Source organism: Rhinopithecus bieti, unplaced genomic scaffold (genome assembly GCF_001698545.2).
Source record: "Rhinopithecus bieti isolate Rb0 unplaced genomic scaffold, ASM169854v2 scaffold_33647, whole genome shotgun sequence".
NCBI classification, from domain to species: Eukaryota; Metazoa; Chordata; class Mammalia; order Primates; family Cercopithecidae; genus Rhinopithecus; species Rhinopithecus bieti.
The window spans coordinates 315,559-335,223 of NW_016814745.1; the positions used below are offsets into that span (position 1 = coordinate 315,559).

At 37.8% G+C, this 19,665-nt stretch overlaps 1 protein-coding gene across 1 annotated transcript in view; it reads right to left on the reverse strand.

Moving 5' to 3' along the window:
• The window catches only part of LOC108515206 (netrin receptor DCC), a 222,517-nt gene that overhangs the window by 63,752 nt on the left and 139,100 nt on the right, over window positions 1-19,665 (reverse strand). Inside the window, exons 11-12 of the mRNA XM_017851901.1 lie at window positions 18,089-18,315; window positions 11,184-11,300 (exon numbers count right to left, since the gene is read on the reverse strand). Coding sequence (XP_017707390.1) covers window positions 11,184-11,300; window positions 18,089-18,315 — 344 coding nt within the window. The remainder of the gene's footprint in view (window positions 1-11,183; window positions 11,301-18,088; window positions 18,316-19,665) is intronic.

Sequence of the window (19,665 nt, forward strand, 5' to 3'; positions counted from 1 at the left end):
CTTAAAGTATAATAAAAAAAAAAATAATAATGAATTGATCAGATTAGTATTTAAAATCATGTATTAGGTAATGAGATCATTTCTAATGCAAATGTAAGTGTGATTTGAACTTTCTTCTCACCACTGTTCCTACAGTTCTGAATACTTGAAAATGCGTTTGCTGTTTATATTTATCATACTAGAATGGCTGTCTGCACTCCTTACTCCTAGGAAAGCATGCTTGGTTGGTTGTGGGCATCCACAAGGGCTGAAGGGTTATGGAAATAAATACCCAGTCTCAGAAGACTATTGAGCTGGGTCCAATCTTAGGAGGCTGGTTTCTCACACCTTATATGCGTGGGTCAAAGGGGTGATCATCTCACAGACAAGTCCCTCTCAATGTCCATTTGTGTAGAAGCAGACCTTCTGGTAGGACAGCACCTAGAGTCAGTAAAACTCCAGTTTTTAAAATCTGCCTTTTCTCATGTACCTTTATTTCCCTTCTCAACAGGTTCTCCAACTCACCGTTTGTGTTCTATAGCCAAGTGACTAACGCAGATGGTGGGGATGGAAAGAAGAGTGTTGGCTCTCATAGTGAATGTTCTAGAAAGCCCAGAAACAAGTAGCCATTACCATGGCAAAGTGTGTAACTTCCTTTGCTTTAGTGTTTTTGCTAGATGTTTCAGGCTACCTTTTGAGACTTTTCCTTTAAAGAATGATTTTCCTTTTCCCCCCTCAAATATTCACAGAAAAAGAGAAGTGAGAAATATATAAAATTCAAGATACTGCCCTAAAACGTCTCATACTTTAAATGATCTTACTGGTCATCTGCTTCAATCTTTATCTTTCCTATTTCCTATTCCCTTCCTCTTTTTCAGCATTTTACAAAAGAAGAAAATGGGTTGAAAATGACCAAATAGTTACATCTGATTGTGCAATAAACATCTAGAAATGTAATGTAGATCTAAATCTGTCTTCAAAGAATGCTCTCAGCCAAATTAAGTTGCTCACCCAAGGCTACACCCCACTTCTTGGAAATAGCCTGCATGAAAGATTACTTGAGTCAGGATACACAAGGCCAGCCCTCTTGCCTCATTTAGAACAACTCTAAAGGACAGCCTCAGGTCAGCTGAGGTCTCCACTAAACAGCATCACCAGTTCAATCCTTCCCTTGCCCCAATTCTGTATCCTTCACCCTCACTGGTATTATTCCAGAAAGCACTTGTCAATAAATATCCTTTTTTTCCAATCTCTGTTCTGACTATTTTGTAATTAATTTCATTATACTAAGAAACAGCATTTAAAATAATTTTTTGGCCATTATACAAATAGTCAGCCTTTGCCATCATTTTATAACAAGAGCAACTAGGTTGTGGAAACAAAAGATTGGGTTCATCTCCTGCCTGTGCTGTCAGCTGGCATGTTTCTCATGAACCTCAGCTAATTTAGCTGTGAAGAATGCTTGGGGGTAAGGAGTAGCATATGCCATATAATATTTTCAACCAAAAAGTATAATCTTAGACAAATAAGAAGATTCTGCCTTCCCATGAAATTAAATACGTTTTCCCTGTGAGCTTTAAAAGCCAAAAAACAACTTCAGATAACTTATGTTTTATCTGTTAATTAACATTTTATAGCACATAGTAAGAAATGTCAATGAAGAAAGAAAATAACAATCTTATAGGAATAACGATTCCTCAGTGAAATAGCAATGATCTTTATATTTGTGACTAGAAATCTGAACAATGCTATGGCTTTAGTTTATACAAGCCTTGATGCCCCAGGAAATATAAATAATTGCAAATGGGGCCATTATAAATTTATCTATTCTCCTGAATGAAATCATAACTCTGCCAAGATACAGATATACCATTTTTAAACATAGTTATTTATGGCCTTATCAATCACCTCAGATGCAAAGGGCTATTTTATAAAAAAGTTTAAGAATTTATTTGGACCAGGCATGGAGGGTCACACCTGTACTCCCAACACTTTGGGAGGCAGAGGCAGGAGGATCGCTTGAGTCCAGGAGTTTGAGACCAGCCTGGGCAACATGGTGAAACCTTGTCTCTTCAAAAAATACAAAAACTAGCTGGGCCTGTTGGTTTGTGTCTGCAGTCCTATCTACTCAGGAGGCTGAGGCAGTAAGATTGCTTGAGCCCAGGAGGTGGAGGTTACAGTGAACAGGGATTGTACCACTGCACTGCAGCTGGGCAACAGAGTGAGACTCTGTCTCAAAAAAATAAAAAAATATTTTAAAATCAACTGTGTTTATATGTTAAAATAATTTTCTTTTGTTGGATACAGTTTCACCAACAAACAGCTTGTAGATAACAATGAATGCAATGTGACCAAGTTATTTAAAATATATATATATATATTCTATTGTCTTTTTTGTCATTGAATTATAGTATACATAGGGAAAATTGAGAATATGCTAAATACAGTGCTTAATGTTTTTCCAAAGTGAAATGCCTGGTATCCGTCATCCAGAACAAGAAATAACACATTATGAGAAGGTGCCCTATGGTACCTTCTGGTCCACTAATCCACTTCCATCAAAAGTAACTGTCCTCCTGAATTTTAACCCTGTATAGTCTGTTTTCATGATCCTGAAAAAAAACATACCCAAGACTGGGTAATTTGCAAAAAAAAAAAAAAAAAAAAAAAGGTTTACTGGACTTACACTTCCATGTGGCTGAGAAGGTCTCACAATCATGGCAGAAGGCAAAAGGCATGTCTCACATGGCGGCAGGCAAGAGATGACAGCTTGTGCAAGGAGACTCCCATTTTTAAAATCATCAGATCTTGTGAAACTTATTCACTAACATGAGAACAGCACAGGAAAAACCTGGCCCCAAAATTCAGTTACCTCTTGCTGGGTCACTCCCACAACACATGGGAATTCAAGATGAGATTTGGGTGGGGACACAGCCAAACCATATAATTCTGCCCCTGGCCCCTCCCAAATCTAATGTTCTCACATTTAAAAACTAAGCATGCCTTTCCAATGGTCCCCCAAAGTCTTAACTCATTTCAGCATTAATTCAAAAGTCCAGAGCCCAACATTTCATCTGAGACAAGGCAAGTTCTTTCCACCTATCAGCCTGTAAAATCAAAAGTAAGTTAGTTACTTCATATATAAAATGGTGTTACAGGCATTGGGTAAATACAGCCATTCCAAATGGGATTAATTAGCTAAAACAAAGGGGCTACAGGTCCCATGAAAGTCCAAAATTCAGCAGGGCAGTCAAACCTTAAAGCTCCAAAATGATCCCCTCTGACTCCTTGTCTCACATTCAGGTCACACTGATGCAAGAGGTGGGTTCCCACAGTCTTGGGCATCTCCATCCCTGTGGCTCTGGAGGGTACAACCTCACTTCTGGCTGCTTTCATGAGCTGGCATTGAGAGTGTCTGCAGCTCTTCCAGGTGCACAGTGCAAGCTGTCAGTGGATCTACCATTCTGGAGTCTGGAGGATGGTGGCCCTCTTCTCACAACCCCACTAGACAGTGACCCAGTAGGGACTCTGTGTGGGGGCTCTGACCCCACATCTCCCTTCTGCACTGCCCTAGTAGAGATTCTCCATGACAGCCCCACCCCTGCAGCAAAATTCTGCCTGGATATCCAGGCATTTCCACACATCCTCTGAAATCCAGGCAGAGGTTCCCAAACCCCAGTTCTTGACATCTGTGCACTAGAAGGCTCAACACCACATGGAAGCTGCCAAGGCTTGAGGGTTGCACCCTTTGAAGCCATGATCGAGCTCTATGTTGGCTCCTTTCAGCCACAGCTGGAGCAGCTGGGACACAGGGCACCATGGCCATAGGCTGCACACAGCTCACAGACCCTGGGCCTGGTCTATGAAACCACTTTTTCCTCCTAGGCCTCCAGGCCTGTGATGTGAGGGGCTGCTGTGAAGACTTCTGACATGCCCTGGAGACGTTTTCCCCATTGCCTTGTGGATTAACATTTAGCTCCTCGTTGATTATGCAAATTTCTGAAGCCAGCTTCAATTTCTTCTTAGAAAATGGGATTTTCTTTTCTACTGTATTGTCAGGGGGCAAATTTTCTGAAATTTTATTCTCTGCTTCCCTTGTAAAACTGAATGCCTTTAACAGCACCCAAGTCACATCTTAAATGCTTTATTGCTTAGAAATTTCTTCTGCCAGATACCCTAAATAATCTCTCTCAAGTTCAAAGTTCCAAAAATCTCTAGGCCAGGGGCAAAATGCTACCAGTCTTTTTGCTAAAACATAACCAGAGTCACCTTTGCTCCAGTTTCCAACAAGTTCCTCATCTCCATCTGAGACTACCTCAGACTGGATTTCATTGTCCGTATCATTATCAGCATTTTGGCCAAAGCCATTCAACAAGTCTCTATGAAGTTCCAAACTTTCTCACCTTTTCCTATCTTCTTCTGATCCCTCCAAACTATTCCAATCTCTTGCTGTTACAGAGCTCCAAAGTCACTTCCACATTTTCGAGTACCTTTTCAGCAATGCCCCATTCCTGGTACCAATTTACTATATTAGTCCATTTTCAGATTGCTGATAAAGGCACACCTGAGACTAAGCAATTTACAAAAGAGGTTTATTGGGCTTACAGTTCCATGTGGCTGGGGAGACCTTACAATCGTGGCAGAAGGTGAAAGGCATATCTCACATGGCAGCAGAGAAGAGAAGAGAGCTTGTTCACAGAGACTCCCATTTTTAAAACCATCAGATCTTGTGAGACATATTCACTATCACAAGAATAACACAGGAAAGATCTGCCCCATGATTCAATTACCTCCCACTGGGACCTTCCCATAAGACATGGGAATTAAAGACGAGATTTTGGTGGGCACACAGCCAAACCATATTAACTCTCATGGATTATTTCACTCATTTTCTAATTTTACATAAATTGAATCATATAGATGCATCAGGTTTCTGTACTGCAATTTTACACCTGTGAGATTCTCCATATTGTTTTGTATAATTTTAGTTTATTTTTATTGCTGCATTGTACTCCACTATATGAATACACTATAATGTATTCATCTATTGTAATGAAGATGTGATAATGACAAATAGCCCACATTATTATATGCACCTGTTGACTAACATTTTATATATTTCCACTGGGTATATATCCAAGAGTAGAATATATCTAGGAATGGAATTGTTGAATCATAATATCCTTATTAAAACTATTTGATGGCTTAAAACCATGTATGTGTTATCTGATAATTACAAAAATTAACAACAATTAATTTCTGGTAATTTTATGAGTTCCATTCATGTAGAGTAAGACACTAAGAGTAAGAGAAGATTTGTTATTTTAGGCATACAAAAACTCTGAGCTCAAGTTAACAGTATGAAGCAATACATTAGAGTAGATAGATCAAGCAGAGGTTTCAAGTTCAGACTCTCAGAGCCTCAGCTTCCATGTTTAGACAATGGAGACAGCACCTTCAGAAAATCTTTTTGAAAAATAAAAGCATATGAATAATTTAGGAGATAAAAGCCATATTTATCTTCGGAAAAGCAGTATACCATAGAGGTTCTGAGGTTGTCCAGGTATCCTAGAGGAAGTTGCTTAAGCTGTCTGAATTGCTGTTTCCCATGTGTAAAATCAGGATAATCTTAACACATGATAATATTGTGAGGATTAAATGAAAATAATTAGCAAGGTATTTACCAAGTGAATACTATTAAAAATTTTCATACTTGTTAGATTTTCTTTCTCTTTCTTTCTAAGCCTATTATTTCCTTTTCTGTTTAATGAAAACAAGTTTAACTGATCTTAATACATCAGGCAATTTTGTTAGATGACATTCTATTTATAACTGACGAAAAAAGAGCCTGCCAAACGTTCATGTGTTACAAACATAAGGAAAGCATTTGAATAATACATTTATTTGTTTTTTCATTCATTGGACAGATATTTAGCAAGCACCAATTTTGTGCTAGGTACTAAACAATAAAATGTGTGAATATGAAGATGAATTAGATACATACATCCTTATCATGAACTAATTCACAAGCTGTTAGAGGAGGGAAGATTTGGACTTGAAAGCCTAAGCATATAAGGCAGTATTGTGTGTAATAAATGCTATATTGTGCTACAAGAACATGTTATTCAAATATATAAAAGGGAGTAATTATTTCTAGATGGAGTAATCAGAAAAGCATTTGTAAGAGCATCAATATCTACTCTGGTCTTTGAAGTATACATAAAATTTCTTAGGTTGAGCTATCCACTGAGTCATTTCAAAATGAAAGAGATATGTCAAGGGAAGAAAACAAATGAAGGACAGTGCATATTTGTGGATCAGCAATGAGTCTACCTTAGCATGAGTCTGGGTACATAGAAGGATAGAGTAACAGAAATCTAGATTCCAATATGATATGCTAAAAACATTTAAAGGTTTTAAAATGTTTGTTTTGTTTTGTTTTCTTGGCAGACAGTGGGAGCCACTGGAGAAATGTACGGGATGGAATGCCATGTTTAACTTGTTTTAGGAAGAAATCTGGCAAGCAGGATGCCTAGGAATCTGGAAGATGCTAGAGCCAGGAAGACTTAGCTAGGAAGCTGTCTTAGCAGTTTAAATGTGAAGTCACAAAGAAGACATAAAAGAGTTGAGAATGGGAGGATAGCCAGGGATTCAAAGATACTGTGAAAGAAAATGCAATGGCATATGGGAACTTATTATATGAGGAAGCTACTTCTAATTAGATGGGATAGGAAAGCTCCACAGATTTTAAAGTACAATAATTTTTTAGAAGAAAGCAATACATGATTGGCACAGAAGGAACTTAGTTATTAATACAAGAGGAAAGCAGCTAGAGGGGAAAAAAGGCAACTAAGTGCACAGTATCTTTCTCAGCAGTGAAAGGTATAAAAGAAAAAGGACAATAGCTTCACAGGGTATGACAGCTAGGAGCATAATGATTAAGAACGCTGAACTCTGAAATCAGAACTTCTGAGTCCAAATTCTGGCTATAACACGTACTAGCTGTGTGACTGCTAGTTAGTTACTTAAACTCTGCAAGCCTTTCTTCTCTCACTAGTAAATGAGAGAACTTAACAATGAGAAGCATAACAATAGGGCTTACCACATGACTTGAACAGTTGGCATTCATTATAAATGCCATGTAAGTTTTTGCATTTATTATAGTAAAATTGAGAGAAGATGTAATACAGCATAGGGAGGATGTGGCCTATGGTAAGTAAAAAGAAACAACTATGAATTCATTCATTTGACTAAATGGTATTGACTGTGCACCTATCATGTGCCAGGTGCTGTTCTGGGTATTTGGGATACAAAATGACCAAAACAGGCAAAATACTTGCCCCTGTAAAGATTATATTAAAATACAGGAAGCAAATAAATAACACACACAAAACCACACATAGAATAGTGTAATGCATTAATAAAGAAAAATGAAGCATAATGGAGAAGTAGGGAGTGACCAGATATGCTGTGTTAGGCAATGGTCAGGGAAGACCTGCTTATGAAGTTGGTAGTTGAATGGAGACCTGAAAGAAATGGGGGATAAGACATGTAAATATCTACAAAAAGAGATTCCAGACAGACTACAGCAAGTGCAGAGTCCTTGAACTGAGATGTGCCTACTACCCAAGGAGCACAGATGAAGGTTATGTGATTGTAATGAATTATAGAAAGGAGCAATAGGAGATAAAGTGAGGGATAAACCTAGAGACTAAATCACATGGGACCTTGCAGGACATAGTAAAATTAGTGGATTTTGTTTCTACACGTGATGGAAGTCACAGAGGAACAATATTATCTAATTTACATATTGAGAGATAGCTGTGTAGACAATTGACTGTAAGGGCAAAAGCTAATGAAGATTAATGGGTACAAAAAATAGAAAGAATGAATAAGACCTATGATTTGATAGCACAATAGGCTGACTGTAGTCAGTAATAACCTAATTGTACATTTAAAAATAACTGAGTATAATTGGATTTTTTTAACAAAAATGATAAACACTTGCATGGATGGATACCACATTCTCCATGATGTGATTATTACATATTGCATACTTGTATCAAAACATCTCATGTACCCCGTAAATATATACACCTACTATGTACCCACAAAAATTATGAATAGTTTTCTTTTTTTCCAAAAAGCTAAAGAAGAGACTAGTTACAAGCTTATTGCTGTAGTGTAGTAATCTGTAAGAGATGATGGTAGCTTGGATAAGGGCAAAACAGTGAAGATGGAAAAGAGTGGTCAAATTTGGGAAATGTTTTGAAAACAATAATTTGGTAAAAGATTGAATTTAGGGTATAAAGAAATCAGAATAAAGAGGCATGAGACTAGAGTTTCTGAACAGAGTAAGTTGATTAATATAATTTGGCTCTGTGTCCCCACCCAAATCTCATCTCGAATTGTAATCCCCCCATGACAAGACAGGGACAAAGTGGGAGGTGATTGACTCATTGGGGCAGTTCCCCCCATGCTCCTCATGATGGTGAGTGAGTTCCCATGAGATCTGGTGGTTTTATAAGGGGCTTTTCTCCCTTTGTTCTCTCTTTCTCTCTCTTTCCTGCTGGCTTGTGAAGAAGGTACTTGCCTCTCCTTCACCTTCCACCATGATTCTGAGTTTCATGAGGCCTCCCCAGCCATGCACAACTATTAGTCAATTAAACCTCCTTTGTTTTTGAATTACTGAGTCTCAGGTAGTATCTCTATAGCAGTGTGAAAACCGACTAATACAGTAAATTGGTACCACAAAGAGTATGGCACTAATATAAAGATAATCTGAAAATGTGGACGTGACTTTGGAACTGGGTAATGATAAGAGGTTGGAACAATTTGGAGGGCTAAGAAGAAGACAGGAAGATGTGGGAAAGTTTGGAATTGCCTAGAGACTTGATGAACAGTTTTGACCAAAATGCTTGTAGTGATACGGACAATGAAGTCCAGGCTGAGGTGTCCTCAGATGGCGATGAGGAAATTATTGGGAAATGGAGACTCTTGCTATGCTTTAGCAAAGAGACTGGTGGCATTTTGTCCTTGCCCTAGAGATCCTGCCTCAGGATAATGTTAACCAGGATTCCTCAGGCTTTTAATAGTATTAAGGCAACTGATACTAGATGACATTATCTAAGAAGCAGGTGTAGGGAGAAAAGAGAGGATACCTGAAGACTGATCCCTGGGGCATTCTCTGACTCTTAGATATCGGGAAGAAGAAGAGAAATAAGTGAAGGATACTGAGGAGGAGCAGCCAGAGGGTAGGAAGAAAACCAGGAGCATCTAATACACTACACGCCAAAGTGAGAAAGTGTTTCAGGGAAATAGGTGAGAACCTATGCCAATTGTTTCTGAAAGTCTGTGACTTGACTGTTGAATTTGATAATGTGGAGATTATTGATAACATTGGCAATCATGGATTCAGTGGAGAGTGACTGTAAAAATCTTCTTAAAACTAATAAGAAAGAAAGAGAAGAAAGTTAGTATAGATAATTTTAAAATTTTTTCAGTAAATATGGTTTTAATTGGAGGTGGAAGTGGCATTGAGTGTTACAAAACAGGAGTTATGACAGAATATTAATATTTGTGTGTTTACTGCAGTGATAAATAAGGAAGAAAAACTGACAATGCAGGAAAGGTAACTACAGAAGAGTCCCTAAATGGGTGAGGGGGGAATTCAACAAGATACTCAGAGAGCAGCACTAACAGATCAATTAGATTTGATGGAAGGACAAGGATACCACTTTCTGAATGCATTTTTCTCCCTAAGATTTTTAGCTAAGAATAGGGAAAGAAGGAGATATTGAAATCTGAAAAGTAAGAATACACATAAGACATTCATCTTGTAAAGTGTAATTATGAACCACTAGAGAAATACAGTGTCATTTCCAAATAGTGAGAGCTCACCTTGGACTTCTAGTCATAAATACTCAGTAAGCAGGCTGTATGTTTTTCTCCAGATACATTTCACTATTAGGGAAAGGGGAAACAATTGCAGAGCTGCTTATTTAACCAGGATTTTTTTCAGGTAAGATGGGGAAGGAGGATCAAGAGAGATGAGACTGAAAATAAGTGACTATAAAACCTAAGTTGAGCTTGCAGATAAATGAGGACACTAGGTGGATGAGGGATGGGAGGAAATGGCAGAGTTGATGGATTGGAGGTCCTGGTGGGATTGAAGAATTGATGGCAAGGGGGCAATAAAGTAAGTGAATAGGTAACAAATAAGATAATAGGAACTGACATTTTGTACTGGTTTGATTTGGTGTGACACAGAATTTATGAATTAAAGTGGGAAGGAATCAATATCTTTGCAGGCAACATAGAGGAACTAACCATCTAGGGTATCAGATGGAGTATCTGCATGAATACTGTAATTACCAAGACTGAGCATAGAAGTAATTGGAAAGGAAGTGATTCCCAGATAATAATATCTTCAGTGAATGTGGGAGGATGACAGAAAACTTCAACAAGGGGTGTGTAGTAAGTGGGCATCTGTCAACATCTGCTTTAAAGGAGCTGGATTATTTAAGTGTGAGAATTAGACACATTAAAAAGTTTATTTAAAAAGCTGTGGAGGATGGGCACAGTAGCTTATGCCTATATTCCCAGCACTTTGGGAGGCTGAAGAAGATGGATCACATGAGGTCAGGAGCTGGAGACCAGCTTGGTCAACATGGTAAAACCCTGTCTGTACTAATAATACAAAAATTAGCTGGGCATGGTTGTGCACACCTGTAGTCCTAGCTTCTTGGAAGACCGAGGCATCAGAATCGCTTGAACCTGGGAGGTGGAAGTTGCAGTGAGCCAAGATCATGCCACTGCACTCCAACCTGGGCAACACGGCAAGATTCTATCTCAAAAAGCAAATAAATAAATAAACTATGGAGATGATTATTAGAATAAGATCAATAATACTAAAATATATATATCAGCTCTTTTATGTAAATTCATATATTTTACAAACAATTTCTTAAATATATAAACATCTATTTGCCAACAGACCATTTGATTGTATACAAAAAAATACAGTAACGGAATGAAGACTTGGACTTCAAATTATTAATGACGTGGTTTTAGGCATTCTTCATTTCCATTTGCCCAGAAAGTTCAGGGAAAATTCTAATTACTTTTGATAATTTGATGTTTTATAGAAAAGATACATACAGAAAGAATTTCATCTCTTCATTGTGGCATCAATATTGACTCACCAGGATTGCTGGACTGGGCATCCATGGGAATCATGAGCTTGGCCCGGGGGGCTCGGCGTGCAGCCAGTGACCTCTCCAGAGTGGACATAGAGCTCCCTGCTTCCTCAGTGTCTTGACCTAAAAAATATACACTCCTGAGAAACATGTCCTCTTCAAGGATGCAACACTTTACGTAATTTCTAGCAGTCATTCCAATGCCTTTTTAGGCTTACAGATGTTTTCTATGATAATTTCTACCTTCTTGTTACCTGAATATATTTCATTGTACAAATCTTAATGAAATTAACCATAAACTCTAAACTCATTGCACACAATAAACCATTATTTATATTTTGATGCTTATAATTTTTGCATATGTTTATATATGTGAAAGTGGAAGGGCATACGTTAATATATTTTCAAAATGGCATTATATCATGCATGCTTTTGTAACCTGCTTTAAAAGGTAACACAAAATATTTCTCTGTTAATAAGTCAGCATAATTTTCAATAGCTATGTAATATTCCACTATATTAATTTACTATAATTCATTCAACTAACACTTTAAGCCCAACCATATTAAATTTTATTACAAAAAACCCACAAGAAATAAACTATTCAAAAATAAGAGCAGACATATTTACATAAATTTATTAGGATTCCATAAAATGCCATACTAAAGAGTCACTAAAATTAGAAAATGGATATATGCAGATTTGAAGTTAATTATAATACATATTAAAAAAACTGAAGTTCTGAATAGTATATGTTCCCATTTGTGTAGTATGCATATAAAACCATTTGTGTGTGACACACATTTCTATGTGTATATGAATATATATATGTATAAATACACACTTATATCTATGTAATAAGGTCATACACAAAATTTTTAACATTGTTTTCCTTTTGCGAAAGGGAATAGGAATTTGGGATGGGGAAGAGGCAAATATATGTTTTACCATTTTGGGTACTTACTATTTTTTTAAACGTTTTTTGTTCTTTTTATTTTTTATCATATGCGTGCATTTTTTAAAAAATTAACAGCCTAATTAATACAATTTAAAATAAAAAATCATACTGGGAGAAGCTTCCACATAGGTGAAGTCATGGAAGCTTCCAAAAGCGAACTCTGTCCACACATCCTACAAAAACTACACAGAATCATATAAAACAGATTGCAAACCTGGCCAGGCATGGTGGCTCATGCCTGTAATCCTACAACTTTGGGAAACTGAGGCTGGAGGATCACTGGAGGTCAGGAGTTCGAGACCAACCTGGCCAAAATGGTGAAACTCCATCTCTACTAAAAATACAAAAATGAGCTGGGTGTGATGGTGGCTTCCTGTAGTTCCAACTACTCAGGAGGCTGAGGCAGAAGAATTACTTGAACCCAGGAGGCGGAGGTTGCAATGAGCTGAGACTACGCCACTGCACTCCAGCCTCAGTGACAGAGAGAGACTCAGTCTCAAAAATAAAAGTAATAAAAAATGAACTATGCAAATATTATTCCTTCAGTAGAATCACAAAACAGAAAAGAGGATACATTTCAAATTTACTGTAAGTACAAAGAGAAATAATACTTTCTAGCAAAGCTATTTCTCAAGCTATAGCCACAAAGTCTTGGTGAAAAGCTGGCTATCTGGAAAGTCTGTATAGAAGAGAGAAGAGGGAAATAAGGATCACAAGATTGACCTAAAACCATCTACCAAAGAAGTACACCCTAATGGTAAAAATATTGACAAAGTTTCCTAGGATACCAGAGCATTTAAAAGTGTATGGGTTTTAAAATGGCAACCACTGCCTGTGATTGCAGCTGTTACAGAGGCTGAGGCAGGAGACTGTTTTGAGACCAGTCTGGGCAACAGAGTGAGACTCCATCTCTAAAAAGGAAATATACTAAAAGAAATAAAATGGCAACTTTAGAAAAAGCATCGCTTTGGCCAGAGGCATGGTGGCTCATGCCTGTAATCCCAGCACTTTGGGAGGTCTAGGCGGGTGGATCATGAGGTCAGGAAATCGAGACCATCCTGGCTAACACGGTGAAACCCTGTCTCTACTAAAAATACAAAAAATTAGCCAGGAGTGGTGGCATGTGCCTGTAGTCCCAGCTACTCAGGAGACTGAGGCAGGAGAATCGTTTGAACCCAGGAGGTGGAGGTTGCAGTGAGCCGAGGTTGCACCACTGCACTCCAGCCTGGGCAACAGAGTGAGATTCCATCTCCAAATTAATTAATTAATTAATTATAAAAGAAAAGAAAAGCATCACTTTTTGGGAAAAATTGTAGTGTCCAAAGAGTCAATAAAAGAGGAAAAGAGTGAAACTAAAATATTTAAAGAATTATGGGCTGATATTTCCAAAATATGACAAAAGACATAAATAAACCTTACAGTTTCAAGAAATTCAGCAATCCCAAAACAGGATAAAACCAAAGAAATCCACACCAGACACATTACAGTTCAGCTTCTTAAAACTAAAGACAAGAACAACAAAAAATACTAGAAGTAGTGAGAGGTAAACAACTTGTATGGGTAAAACAATTCAAAAGACAGCAGATTTCTCATCAGGAATCACGAAGGCCAGAAGTATCTAACACATTTTTCAAGTGCTAAAAGAGAACTGTCAAACCAGAGTTGGATTAACAATATCCAACAAAAACACACTTCAAGAATGAAGTTGAAAGCAAGTCGTTGTCCAATGAAGGAAAATGAAGAAAACATTAAAACACTATATAATGTGCTTCTCCTCGCCACCCAAAAAATGTAACTCTGGATTCAACCAGTTTTCTTTTTTTTTTTTTCTCAGATGGAGTTTCACTCTTGTCACCCAGGCTGGAGTGCAGTGGTGCAATATCGGCTCACCGCAACCTCTGCCTCCCAGATTCAAGCGATTCTCCTGACTCAGCCTCCCGAGTAGCTGGGATTACAAGGATGTACCACCACGCCTGGCTAATTTTGTAGTTTTACTAGAGAGGGTTTCTCCATGTTGGTCAGGGTCATCTCAAGCTCCCAACCTCAGGTGATCTGCACACCTCGGCCTCCCAAAGTGCTGGGATTACAGGTGTGAGCCACAGCTTCCGGCGGTAACATCGTTTTGAAATAAGTCATTTGATATTGTTGGGTGTCTGTGTGTGGGGTTTCAGGTTTGTATTTTTTTTTTATTCTAAGAATAGACTGCTCTTGATATTACATGAGTTCATTGAAAACTTAAACAAAATTATTTTCCTTTTACTTTTTTTGAAGCATAAATTTTTTGGTAGTAACACTTTGTGATTTGTCTCATAAACTTGCCACCTGACATGATTTGCCATTGGTCCAAATGAGGTTGGGAAATTTAAATACAGGATTTAATAGACATGTATATAAATCAAAGTAACTAATAAAAAGTTAAGTGTTAAATCAAATTGCCCATTTGGCGTTATGTAGCTCTTTAGTAGACGTTATTCACTGAATTGAACATTTTTAAAAATTGAATACTACCAAATGCCATATGCTGAAATTTACCTGTTCATTCTTCCTAAGTGAAAGTAAGAAACTATCCTGTGGTGCTGCTGTAGTGAAATTATAGTAGGATAAATTCATTTCAAGAAAGTAAATTCTATTTATAAGTCCTAGAGATCAAACAGACCTGAACTCTTGCGTTTCTTTATTGTAAACTTTCAAGAAAATAATTTTGAAATCTGCTAGATGTAGAAGAGCTGTATCATGAAGCAATGACTTATCATCTTAATTCCTAGATATTTTAGTGGGATCCTCTATTTTTGTGGTTAGAGAATGAAGTAGGTTTTGTTTAAGCAGCTTGCATACCAGCAGTAGGGAAGAATGAGTAAAGTAAAAAATTAACTCTCAATAATATTAGTTGTTGTTATTTACACAGTAATTGCTTGTTTCAGTTCTCTTTTCATAGCTAAAGTATCAATACTGTAAATTAGTTTCTTGTTGTATCCAAAAGGCTAATTTCATGGGCACAAAACAAGGTAAGTGCTTACTTACAAGTATTACATGAGTTAATTGAAACTGAATCAACGAAACATGAATTTTGGAGTCAGATTTTGGTCCTGGCTGTGACACTAGCTCTTAAGTCTAGGCATATTATTTAACCTTTCTGAACTTTGGTTACTTGATTTACTATATGAAAAGAATGTTACAGCATCTGCCTCAAAGTATTTTGTGAAGATTAGGCAAAATAATGTGCAAAAGTCCTAATCATAGAATTTAACATACAGTAATCTCTCCTTACATAGTTATTGCCTACTTAGGAATCCCATTGTTAAATATAATGTTTCTTGGTAATGCTGTGCACTTATGTTGAATTTTGTTCTTTTAAGTAGGAGAGAAGAATACTTAATTTAACATAAAGTATAATTTGCAGGACTTTGAGGATTACTTTCCTGTTATTACAAAATTGGCAACGAGGTCCTCAAATTGAGGACTAATAGGCATAAGTACCCTTTTATTCTAAAGAAAACAGTCATCATTTGGGATTAAACCTTTCCCCAGGACTTATTAAGAGACATCAACTTAACATCATCTCAGTATATAAAAGACGAAAGGAAAAGGTTAGAAGGATGTGTCTTAGAAGTCATTGGCAAAACCTCCTTAGGTCAGAGAGGCAATTCTATCCCTTCCAGTGGGAGGTGGAGGTGCTCTCCCCTCCCTGATATCCAGTCAAGAACAAAGCTAGAAGAAGAATCACTTGTAAAATATGGAGGTTCCTGCAAAAGGGATTTTTCTGTCACTCCCCAGGTGAAAGCCTGTTTAGGCAGTGGGCTTGCTGTTCTACCCTGAGTCTATCAAAGCAGAGGAAAAAGTAATTGAAGAGAGCAAGGTTTAGAGACAGCCAGTGGTAGAGTACAAGCTCTCTCACCATTGGGCCTGCCAACGATATAGGAGATTCTTGTAGGCCAAGTGGGCATGTGAAAAGTTGGCTGAGCTTGAGTCCCCTTGCTGGAATTTCCCAGAGGCCTCATGAGGGAAGAGGAAGAGCTGTGCTAGGTGGTAAGCCTGGACTTGATGTCTCCCATTATGGAACTGCACCTGGTCTACAACGTCCCACAAAGCAGAAGTTACCAACCTTTTTGGTACCATGGACCAGTTTCATGGAAGACAATTTTTTCATGGACCTGGGGGCAGGGGGCAGAGTACGGTTTCCGGATGATTCAAGCGTATTACCTTTATTGTGCACTTTATTTCTATTATTATTACATTGTAATATATAATGGAATAATTATACAACTCACCATAATGTAGAAGCACTGGGAGCCCTGAGCTTGTTTTCCTGCAACTAGATGGTCCCATTTGGGGGTGATGGGAGACAGTGACAGATCATCAGGCATTAGATTCTCATAAGGAGCCTGCAACCTAGATCCCTCACATGCGTAGTTCATAATAGGATTCATGCTCCTATAATAATCCAATGCTGCTGCAGGTCTGACAGGAGGCGGAGCTCAGGAAGTAATGGAAGTGATAGGGAATGGCTGTAAATACAGATGAAGTTTTGCTCTTTTGCCTGTTGCTCACCTCCTGCTGTGTAACCCAGTTCCTAACAGGCCATGAACCAGTACAGGTCCATGGTCCAGGGGTTGAGTACCCCTGCCATAAAGAAGTCATACTTCTGTTTCAAAAGAGACCCAGAATTTCAATACCACATAGGGGTTAGCCCATGTGTCCACAAAAGCTGTGAAGAACTTCAAATGGTCCTTTCTTCTCTTTCTCCTCCCCTCCCCTCTTCACTCCATCTCCCTTCTCTCACATGCTCAGGAAAAGTGGAGAGGAGGTGAAAAGATGTAAGGGTGTTTCTGAAACAGACTTTGTTCCCGCTTCTTCTCAACTCCACCACTCCATTTCACTCCAATGTACTGGAGGATTGAGAAAACAAATTCTCCCCCAGTCCCCAGAGCCAAATGTCTAGCTGGGCATGAGAAAGGAGAATCTTTAGTTAAATTTCAGATTATAGTTTTCAATGGAACTAGACTGTCCTTCAATAACTGAAGTGACAAGGAAGTTAAAGATGCCTAAGACATCATTTAAGAGCTTGAAAAGAAATATTCAACAATCCAGGGTTAACAATTAATATTTGTATTTCTTATTTATGCAATTCTGAGCTGACAGAGTCCAGTAAGCCAGTAACACATTCAAATAATTCACTTTAAAAACAGCAGCTCCTCATTCTATAATCACATCATGAGTAGACCAAGGGATTTTTTGATGAGAGTATTTGGCTGATGATTCCCATAATCACTTAGATAATATAAAGACCCAGAGAAAGTGAACTATCTTACAATCATTTTCCAGTGTTCTTACTTATCCCTGGACACCAGTGATTGTTCTGCACCCGTTCATTGAACAGTAGGCTTTTTTTTTTTCTTTTTTCAGATCCCTGTGTATAACAACATAGTTTTCAGACAGAATCCCATCAAACTAGTCTGGGAATCACATAAAGTGACTATATGTGGATGACAGTTGATTTCCATAGTAACCAAGTCAAAGTAACAGAATATTCAGTGTTTTGTACTTCAAGTGCCCTGATATAATTTTTAAAACAGGGAATTGACAGCAAATTTAGAATTAGCTTTCAATTATCTATAGCAATAAGGAACTGGAAAATGTACAGATGGCTTCAAATTGTATTGCCTTGACAAAATATTTGTTTAACAATTAACAAAAAACAATCAATCCATTTAGGATTCAAATTTCTGTATTTTCCAACTCTCCTACTTCCAACCTTAGAAAATTCAAGAATTATTAAAATTATAAAAGAATTATTAAAATTATATCAAGCCACAGGATGATGAAGACAGACATAAAATTGGTTAATCAAATTTATATTATAATGACATGCAAATTAGTGGGGGAAAAATGAGTGAAAAAATCCCTTGGGTTCAGAATGGTATGTTTTCCCTAATGCCAGTGAAAAGTTAATTACCTGAATGAGAGGTGCTTTTGCTTCCCAGTTGGGTTTCTGACTGGCTGTGGCTGACTGGTGTGAGATCTTGGCAACTTTGGATGGGAGAGTCCCTTCCTGCAGGGTCAGTGACAGATGGCTTTTCAATATTTTTCATCTCCATTTCTTCATGATGGATCCAAAGATCAGGGGGTCGGAGGTCCTTCTGGCTCCCCTTCCTTTTGCCAGCACTGTGGGTGGCCCGTTTCCTATGGAACAAAGTTAGAAGGCAAATGTGAGAGCCTCTATTCAATGGCACTTCCTCTCTTTCATCAGTCAATTCAAGTTAGAAGCAGGAAAGAAAACAAAAGGACTCGCAGAATGAGCCTTGTGAAACCCAGGAATTGGCAGACTTGTCTTGGCTGCCTTTCCTCTCCCCTGCCTGGAGCTTCACCACATTAAAAAGGATGCAGTGCTGAATCCCCAGGGCCTCGGCTGCCTGGCAGAGAGCTCCTTACTCCAGCTTCAGTGGCTGCAGATTCATGCAAAGTGATATTGGGTTAGATGGAGCCATATGCCAATCTTTGGAGCTAGGCATAAGGTACCTGACGGCAACATCTGTTTAGGAGATAAATGAGGGAGTTGCTGTGAAAGGGCAAATGGAAATAAAAAGGCCAGAATTTATGCCAATAGCTAAGATGAGGGCTTAGAAGAAAGTCTGCACCTCAGCTGTACAATTTAATGTGCAACTGGGAAACTTGTTATTTGAAAACAAAAGGCTGCATGAGGACATTCTTAGGAGAACAAAACACTTTTGCCTTGGCATCACTGAGTGTCCATATTCAAACACAGTGAGACACATCCTTTGAAAGGAGAAGAACACAGTTTGGAAAAGTATTTCACATGGTTCTTATTTGCTTCAATAAGGCTTTAACAACCATAAATATATTTTCTGGGGTGATAATCTCTTCTTGAGGCTAGTGAGATTAAATATTCCCTGTGTGATAAAGTAACACAATGTTCATGTTAGTCCTACAGCAGGAGGTCAGTAAACTATGATTTGCAAGCCAAATCTGCCCACAGCCTACTTTGGTAAATAAAGTTTTATTGGAACATGGCCAAGTTAATTTATTTTTGCACTGCAATGAAAGAATTGAATAGTTGTGACAGATACTATATGACTCAAAAATCCTAAACAATGTATTATTTGGTCCTTTTCAGAAATAGTTTTTGACCCTTTCCCTCATTTTATAACTGTTAAATCTCTACTTATAACTTCTATTTCTTTTAAAATAATAACACCTCCTGAAAGAAATAATGCAAACTGTTAAAATCTAGTTTTGACAGCAGACCAGAGAAGCATCTACTTCCCAATTCCTTAATTTGCAGTGAACAGTTTATTATAATAACTACCTTCCATGGTTGCTCAACGGTTCATACAAGCTACTCTCAGTGAAAACACCTGTAACCTGTGCAAAGTCATTGGAGTGGCTTTGGTTTTCCAATGATGAATAAGTAGCTTTGTAAATATTAGGTAATTAATAAATATTTGGTAGTTAATTTGTTGAATTTTCCCTGACATTCTTTTTTTTTTTTTTTTTTTTTTTTTTTTTTTTTTT